The sequence below is a fragment of the Agrilus planipennis genome, unplaced genomic scaffold (genome assembly GCF_000699045.2).
Source record: "Agrilus planipennis isolate EAB-ADULT unplaced genomic scaffold, Apla_2.0 scaffold128, whole genome shotgun sequence".
In the NCBI taxonomy this organism is placed as follows: Eukaryota; Metazoa; Arthropoda; class Insecta; order Coleoptera; family Buprestidae; genus Agrilus; species Agrilus planipennis.
The window spans coordinates 732,139-741,267 of NW_020438862.1; the positions used below are offsets into that span (position 1 = coordinate 732,139).

Consider the following 9,129-nt stretch of genomic DNA (forward strand, 5'->3'; position numbering starts at 1 on the left):
CTGAAAATGTATTTCTAATACTTTTTCACAAAAGCAATTATGTAAGCCGTTTTCAAGTAAGAGTCAAAATGAAAAAACTAGAAATTACTTGACACAAAACATTTACAAATTCTAAATATAAAAACGTGTTAATGATTATCTATAAAATATTATAGATTAACTATGACATTCTTACGTCAATTGCAAGATGCTCCTATCATCACAGGAAGGTAAGAAAAACTAGGTGCAGGAAGTGCAGCATCGCTAAGAGACTTCTGAAGAATTAGAATAACTCCAATGTGCTTTCATCCCATTGGTCGATCTGTACCAAAAAAAAAAACAAATTTAACTAAGCTATTAAACAATAGACAAAATAAAATAAAAAAACACTTGAAAACAAATAAACTACAGAAAAAATTGAAGTAAAAGTAAGTTTTGAACAATAGGCACTGAAACATCCACAGTAAAAAGAGATAACTATTCCAACTGCACAATCCCAAGTTTTGATAATGTTCCTGTAAAGTAATTGTTACATTAAACAACCAGTCTTAGGACTGACTGCCTTATGATGATGAAACAATTTTTATGTGTTAATTTATATCAAACAGTAATGTGGTGTATCACAGACGTTTTTATTGCAAAAGTACCAAAGGAAAAACTTATAAGACATCAGTAACCAGAATTGACTGCTAAATCTTAATCTGATAACTTACTTATGATATACATTTTTACCTCAACAATAAACAAAATGTTTCCACACGAACAGCACACCATTGCAACCCATCTGATTTTCGATAATTAGTAGTATCCAAATAAACTTCAATAAGTTTTTATTTATCGGTCATTTTGTACAGGGTACAAGAAAAACGAATTTGCAACACTTTCACATAAATAACGCATGAAATAAAATAAAAATGCACCTTAAAAGAAATAACACCACAAATACTTAAAATGAGGACCTGACATTACCTTGATTGTTTGGGTTTATAGGTTACTTGTTACCATAGATTAACCTGTTACCATAGATACATAATTATAAATTTGAAGAGATTGATAGAAGGAATTTTTACTAACGCAAACACAATCGCTCTTGTGAACATATTTCATTTATGTTTACAAGAATTTTAAGCATATATCACCTGAATTAATATACTTAAAATTGTCTCTGAAATACTTGAATATTATTAAAATCGTGTAAGATTAACTTGAAATAACTCCCTAATCGAGAAAAAACCTTAAAATTCTACCCCATTCATTGCAATTGTAAAGATAATGATTATATTAAAAAAAAAACTCACCGGAATATAATTTTTATTCACTCTTCATTAAACAACTATTGCATTCATATTATCCATCCCTGGGTAACATTTTCTTATTTAATAACAGCAAGTATTGTCTTTATTAACAATATTTTTTTTATAACGAATAAACTGCTTATAACACCTTAAGTAGATCAGATGTTTTTCACTGCTTTCACTGTATATTTTACTGTCTGAATCCGCAAAAATTTACAATTTTCCGAAAACGACTAACGTGAACACATTAACGACCGATAACATTAAACTAACGGAAGTGCTAATTAATGTTTTAATAAAGTATAAGTATAGATTAAAACATATATTCACCTTACATTACGTTTGTTGGTGGACATCATCGATGGTCGTCTACGTAATACGCAGTCGTTGGACTTTGTTGAAAATCTTCTCCAGGAGTTGGTGGACTGCGCCAAAGATCCCCACCAGACTTGAAGGACCGTTAAGTAAAACTGAAGACCTGTAAGAATTCCTTATGTTAGTAAATGATATAAACGATTGTATAAAAATAACTAAGAAACAGACATTAAGTTCTGAATAAAAAGTTAATGGAAATAATAAAGAAAAAAAGAATAGCTTTAAATAAGTAAAAAAATAGTGTTAAAGCATAAAAAAGATAAAAGTCCAAACGTAAATTAAAAGAAATGAAATGTTTCAAGAAGGTAAATGCTAATTAACGTTTTAATAAAGTACATAAGAATGAGAAAATTAAAGTAAGTAATAATAAGCGTTAAAGTAAAGCATAAAAAGGATAAAAGTCCAAACATAAATTAAAAGAAATGAAATGTTTCAAGAAGGTAAATGCTAATTAATGTTTTAATAAAGTATAAGTATAGATTAAAACATATATTCACCTTACATTACGTTTGTTGGTGGACATCATCGATGGTCGTCTACGTAATACGCAGTCGTTGGACTTTGTTGAAAATCTTCTCCAGGAGTTGGTGGACTGCGCCAAAGATCCCCACCAGACTTGAAGGACCGTTAAGTAAAACTGAAGACCTGTAAGAATTCCTTATGTTAGTAAATGATATAAACGATTGTATAAAAATAACTAAGAAACAGACATTAAGTTCTGAATAAAAAGTTAATGGAAATAATAAGAAAGTAAGAGGTAAGTACCAAATAAAAGATTGAAAGCATAAATAAAGACATGAAGTTTTTAAAAATAAATATGTCCTACCTTTTGTTTGTTGTGGCCCCCTCCGTCAGGCTCCCATGATGGTTTGACATGCTGGAGTAGTCCTGAAGGATACTTGAAAGTCCCTACAATCAAGAAAAGGTCCTAAAGTTAATAAATGATTTAATAGATTAAATAAAAATAAGTAAAAATAAAAACTACGTTTTGAATAAGAAATTAAAGTAAAAAAAAAGATAAGGCTCACAATAAGTAAGGAAAACAGAAAAGAAATACATAAAAACATAATAAAGAAGAAAAATATGTTTCAAAAAGTCAAAACCAAAACAAGAGACATGTTTCTAATTAACACCATACTAAAGTACATAAAAAGATTAAAGTATAAGTACATCTTACATTTCCTTTATTCGCAGACTTCATCGACGGCCGTCTTCGTAATCTGCAGTTGGTGGACCGTGTTCTCCATTATATTGAGATGGTCGACTCTGTCGAATACCTCCACTAAACGAGAGAGGTACTGAAATAAAACTGAAGACCTGTAAGAAATCATGATGTAAGTAAATGAAATAAATGATTGGATAAAAATAACTAAGAAACAGACATTAAGTTCTGAATGAAAAGTTAATAGAAATAATAAGAAAGAAAAGAATAGCTTTAAATAAGTAAAATATAAGTGTTAAAGTAAAGCNAGTACACAACGTAAAAATGCCCGGATTAGATAAGTATCCTAAACAAACTAAAAATCATTCATTTACATCAACACCGTAATGAAATCATAATTACATTCGTAAACTGCTTACCTATTTGTCAAATAAATTTAAATAGATTGTTTTATTACAATTGAAAAACCTAGTTATTTTAAATTCCCGCAACGCACTGTAGCAATTTCATCTTTACCAAGATAGCTTTAAATATTTCTCCTTTATACCGACAACCCGCTGTACTGTAAAGTATTCTCGTCAGTGAGTTGCAGTTGTAATTCCTTTATTAAAGACTTCGTTTTCAGAATAAAATATTAAAATATTCACTAGTAAGGTTTAGTCACATAATTTTAGATTTTGTCCACACACAATTCCTTTATTACATTTTGGTAACAATACTAAATTTTGAACATTCAGCTCTAATAAAAAAGAAATGAATTTATCAAAAAATTAAAACGTTTTTAAATTAGGGGTTGAAAGTACGTCACGCTAATTTCTAAAAGTAAAATTCTTTTCACAGATGCCTCACAACATTAATACATTTTGGTACATTCAGCTCTTGTAATAGGGAAGAAAGTAATTATTAAAAAATTAAAAAGAAAGATAGGGGATTAAAAATTTAACGTGGTAATTTCTGACAATAATTTCAATTTAATTTCACTAATGTCTTACAACAACTTTCAATACATTTTGGTACATTCAACCTGTTTAATAAGAATCTATTTTATCAAAAAACGGCGTTCTTTAATGGTTAAAAGTGCACTCCAGTAATTTTTACCTGTAAAATTCTCTACACCCACATGCGCTTTAATATTTGGCACATTCAGCTTTAATAAACGACAAATTAAATTATCAAGAAATAAAAACGACTTTCTTAAATTGGGGTCTGAAAGTGCACTTCAGTAATTTCTAACAAAAAAAATTTCTGTTGCTCATCAACATAGAAAATATTATTAACCGAAAAATAATAAAATAATGGAAATAATGCATCTAATCTTTAATGTATCCTTAATGTTGTCAGTTACCCTGATTGTCTCGTTTCAGTGGAATAAAGGTAGTGCTAACTGCTACAGTCTGAAGTGAAATAAAAGCCGCCACAATCAGTGCATGGTGCCTATGTAAAGTTTGTGACCAGTTCGTTCCTGTAAAAATATTGGTTACATTAATTCAAATTAAACAATATTGCAATAGCAAAAAAATACAAAAACATATCTTTAAAAATAATACAGAACCTACACAAGCCTTTATTACAACTGAACAGAAATGTAAAGTATATATAAATTAACTTTAAATTGATTTATTACAATTCAAAATACCTTTGAATTTGAATAGTTTAACACTCCTTAGAAAATGTATATTTTGTCAAAAACCATTATTATTGAGAAGCTACAAAAAAGGCGAGGGGCGATAGATTATGAAATATACAATAACGACTTTTTTATTTCTCAAATAGAGTAAACACTTTGACAACCAGGGTATTATATTGTTACATTAGAGACTGAGAGACTCTTAGATTTCTAAACACTTCCCAGAATTTTGGGTTTTGGTGTTTATTTAGTTATATTCCATAGTATATATGTACTCCGATTGATTTTCTTGTACAAAATAGAATTTTTATGAATTAAATTTGCTTCATAGCAGTTCGTTTCTTAAAATCCGATATAAAATTAGTTTGTATTTATAAAAAAAGAATATTATAATATATAAAAATCATTTCAACGTTCGAAAAAAATTTTCCTATTTTTATAATGTTTAAAGTGTTAGTCTATATTTTTAATTTTTGACGAAACCCCTTTTAATTCGATATTAAAAACACCCTATAATCCATCTAGAATAGTACAGTTTCCTACAAATAAAAAAACAATTAACATAGCTCAACTATTCTCGGCATTCATTACTGAAGATTTCTAAATAAGCATATTTATAAGTACAGATAAGAAAGCCGTACGTTTGATTGCCCAGAAATGACAAGAATTATTTTTTTAATAATTTTAGAATTGCTTTATTAAAACCATCACATCGTTACTGTACCGTACATATAGGAAAAGTCAGCGTGAACATTCGGAGAGAAAAAGATGGATACAACGCTCCATTAAAACCTACAACATTCTCAATTTTCGACGAAACTCCTTTTAATTTGATATTAAAAACACCCTACATCCATCCAGAATAACATAATCTCCTACAAATATAAAAAAAGTTTAAAATTACTCAATTATTCTCGGCATTCGTTTCTCACGATAACTAAATAAGCAATGCAAATTTTTTATTAAACACGACAGATAAGAAAACTACAACTTTGATAAATAAATTATAAAAAGTAAACCGATTCTTACAATAACTAAACTGAATGTTATTGAAAACCCCTAGNTGAGAAAACTAATTAGGTTTTAAGACAAAGTGAAGATAAGAATTTTCCCACTACAACCAATAAAGTAAAAATGGTACGTAGTAATTTAAGATTTTAAGCTATTTCCTAACAGAATAAAATTGCAGTCAGGAAGCAGGCCTATGTGTGATATTACTCCACAGGTTAAAGAAACCATCAAGAACTTTCGCTTTAGGAAAGGGGATGATACCTCAGCAATTATATGTAAGGCTTTTTACTCCCATGTAACTTACAAATGCTATGGTTTATAATACATAATCCGTCTTTTTCAAGTGAAAATTGACCGTAAAAAACAAGAAATATTAGTAGATGAAATATTTGAAGGTACTAGTATAGAAGAATTGAGAGAAACTCTTCAAGAGCATCAACCCCGTTATATAATTCTTTCATATAAACAAGTGCATGATGATGGTCGTATTTCATATCCTTTGGTATTTATTTACTATACACCTCGAGACAGTCACAGGGAATTACAAATGATGTATGCAGGATCAAAAACTGCTTTACAAACTGAAGCAGATATTTCAAGATCATATGAAATTAGAGAATTGGATGAACTAACACAAGATTGGCTTCATGAAAAACTAAATAGAAAATAAAAAGACAATTAAGCATTACCACTCTTAGCAATACATTTAACAGCAACTACAAAAATATTTGAACGTTCATTTGAAAAAATAAAAACGTGTTAATGATTATCTATAAAATATTATAGATTAACTATGACATTCTTACGTCAATTGCAAGATGCTCCTATCATCACAGGAAGGTAAGAAAAACTAGGTGCAGGAAGTGCAGCATCGCTAAGAGACTTCTGAAGAATTAGAATAACTCCAATGTGCTTTCATCCCATTGGTCGATCTGTACCAAAAAAAAAAACAAATTTAACTAAGCTATTAAACAATAGACAAAATAAAATAAAAAAACACTTGAAAACAAATAAACTACAGAAAAAATTGAAGTAAAAGTAAGTTTTGAACAATAGGCACTGAAACATCCACAGTAAAAAGAGATAACTATTCCAACTGCACAATCCCAAGTTTTGATAATGTTCCTGTAAAGTAATTGTTACATTAAACAACCAGTCTTAGGACTGACTGCCTTATGATGATGAAACAATTTTTATGTGTTAATTTATATCAAACAGTAATGTGGTGTATCACAGACGTTTTTATTGCAAAAGTACCAAAGGAAAAACTTATAAGACATCAGTAACCAGAATTGACTGCTAAATCTTAATCTGATAACTTACTTATGATATACATTTTTACCTCAACAATAAACAAAATGTTTCCACACGAACAGCACACCATTGCAACCCATCTGATTTTCGATAATTAGTAGTATCCAAATAAACTTCAATAAGTTTTTATTTATCGGTCATTTTGTACAGGGTACAAGAAAAACGAATTTGCAACACTTTCACATAAATAACGCATGAAATAAAATAAAAATGCACCTTAAAAGAAATAACACCACAAATACTTAAAATGAGGACCTGACATTACCTTGATTGTTTGGGTTTATAGGTTACTTGTTACCATAGATTAACCTGTTACCATAGATACTATGTAGTTACTTACTAATATGTCGTGAATATAGATAGAACATGTCATAGATAAAAAGAAAAATAATAGATAAATGTACCACAGATGAGCAGAAGAAAGTATAAGAAACAATATTTTAATTATAACATACATTCAGGATACATTCTTACCCTATTCTCCATGGTAGAGAAGACAACAGCAAACGTTTTAGGAAGAAGGATGTATCATTGAACATAGTATTGAAAAGAACTCCAGTATTGTATGTTATAATATATCTGCCAATCTGTGAATAATAAGGAAAAACGGATTAGTTATACTACCTACTAAAAGTGAAAGTAAAACAGCAGAACCAAAAGAAAACTTTCAGAAATGGCGATCTACATTATGCATAGATAAATACATTAGACATATAATAAACGTCGATGATAAATACAGTATTTATTCTATGAAATAAATACTCTATCTACTCTATGGATAAGTGCAATGGCTGCCAATACTAAGTGGATTGATTAGCCTGTCTATGGTGGATTAACGTAAACATAAATAAGGAGTCATACGTACGAGTAACACTGTAGATAATATTGTTCAATCATTGATTCATTAATTTATAACAAATAAACGATATTTACAATTTCTAGTAGATATATACAATATTTCAATATTTATTCTGAAAGTGAGATATCCACAAATGAAATAACCACATTCGTGATTTTTTCTGTAAATCTGGATGTAGTATTTCATAGTCTACTTTTTGCAACCGATCTAAATAGTTATATACAGGCACAGCTGGCAGTAAGGCATCTAAAACGAATTCAATATTAGTAATGGAAAAAATGATGAATTGGTTGTTTTACCTCTACCCTTTGCAGGAACCTTTTGTAGCAAGCTCCTTGCTTTCATTAAATGTTGATAAGCCCTGCTAGCAATTTCATATACACATTCCTTCAAGTTTTTACTTGACTTGCCTCTTAAAATGTCTTCTTGACTGAGATTATGTTTGATTAAAAGATCTTGAGGTATTGGAATTGTATTTAACTGTTTCGCAAAGGGTGCAATTCTGTATATTATAAATGTTTAAAATATTCTATTACCAAATCAAAAAATTATGTATACCTCAGTTGTTGTGTTATCCCTTGAGCTTTCCCTAAATGAGAAGCTGCATGATCTGCATGTATATTTCTTATGTCCATTCCTTCAAATATCAAGTAATAGACTGATGACATTGACTTCTCAGCATATTTTTCCAAATCTTCCAAATTATTGAAATAATTTTGAGGTAAATACTGTTTTCTACAGGAAATTAAATTAAGAAAATGATGCTTTGACAATCTAGAATTCATTAAAGACTGAAATAAAGTAAATCCACTGTAAAAGAATATGTAACTGATAGTGACAGAAACACATTTACTTTGTAAAGTTGTACTGCAACAGGATGCTGTGGTACATTTCTTGGATCTTTGGTAAAACATTTATCAACAGTTTCTTCCCAAAACTGCAAACGCATTACACCAATTTTAGGATCAGAAGTTTGCTCCTTTACTTTTGCAACTTCTACATTTAAACTTCGTACAGCAATGGCACAAGATCTTGCAGTGTTTTTTAATAGCAAGGTACATACAAAGTTTTCATAATCGTACTGTCTACAAATCAATAAAGTTCGTTTAATTCGAAATAAAATAAATCCACTTACTTTATCAAATCTAAACAATACTCCACATTGGATGTGCTTTTAGGTTTCTTCACTACACTAATTGTATCTTTTACTCCAGTAGAATACAAAAGTTTATTTCTTAAATTAAACATTTTGCACGATTGGTCAAATTCAAACCATTTTTCACTACTCTATTTTTATTTTACTATTTGTTTATTGTTTTTCTAACCGCCAACCTGCACCAACATAACCATATGACTACTCAAGTCACAAGTCACAGACATAGTCACAAGTAATAATATGATAATATCCAAATAATGTCAATTAAGAAAGGTAGAATTATCGAATCCACTATCTAAATAATAATGATAAAAAAGTAACACACTTATGAGTATGTATTATTAATTATTA

The 9,129-nt window shown here is 29.2% G+C and overlaps 2 protein-coding genes across 3 annotated transcripts; one reads left to right on the forward strand and one right to left on the reverse strand.

The window, feature by feature from the left end:
* The first annotated feature begins 5,498 nt into the window (after positions 1–5,498).
* On the forward strand, positions 5,499–6,198 carry LOC108738127 (glia maturation factor gamma). The gene is made up of 3 exons (XM_018471378.2): positions 5,499–5,575; positions 5,628–5,724; positions 5,794–6,198. Exons 1-3 carry the CDS (start codon positions 5,573–5,575, stop codon positions 6,117–6,119), a joined length of 426 nt encoding a protein of 141 aa, XP_018326880.1. The 5' UTR covers positions 5,499–5,572; the 3' UTR covers positions 6,120–6,198.
* A 1,460-nt stretch (positions 6,199–7,658) lies between these two features.
* Positions 7,659–9,109, reverse strand: LOC108738125 (NADH dehydrogenase (ubiquinone) complex I, assembly factor 6). Of its 2 annotated transcripts, XM_025973794.1 has the most exons (5): positions 8,758–9,109; positions 8,476–8,707; positions 8,181–8,413; positions 7,922–8,124; positions 7,659–7,868 (listed from the first exon to the last, which is right to left on the reverse strand). In XM_025973794.1, exons 1-5 carry the CDS (start codon positions 8,868–8,870, stop codon positions 7,723–7,725), a joined length of 927 nt encoding a protein of 308 aa, XP_025829579.1. In that variant the 5' UTR covers positions 8,871–9,109; the 3' UTR covers positions 7,659–7,722. The 2 variants fall into 2 exon arrangements, with proteins under 2 accessions (XP_025829579.1, XP_025829581.1); XM_025973796.1 differs by lacking the exon at positions 8,758–9,109 and having other exon boundaries at positions 8,181–8,396; positions 8,476–8,653.
* Positions 9,110–9,129: the final 20 nt, after the last annotated feature.

Bases quoted from the DNA above. Each gene is read 5' to 3' on its own strand.
- LOC108738127 (XM_018471378.2), top strand. The intron at 5,725-5,793 runs GTAAGGCTTTTT...GTCTTTTTCAAG, and splicing joins TGATACCTCAGCAATTATAT to TGAAAATTGACCGTAAAAAA.
- LOC108738125 (XM_025973794.1), bottom strand. From the start codon at position 8,870: ATGTTTAATTTAAGAAATAAACTTTTGTATTCTACTGGAGTAAAAGAT. The intron at 8,414-8,475 runs GTAAATGTGTTT...ACTTTATTTCAG, and splicing joins TTGCAGTACAACTTTACAAA to TCTTTAATGAATTCTAGATT. The intron at 7,869-7,921 runs GTAAAACAACCA...AATTCGTTTTAG, and splicing joins GGTTCCTGCAAAGGGTAGAG to ATGCCTTACTGCCAGCTGTG.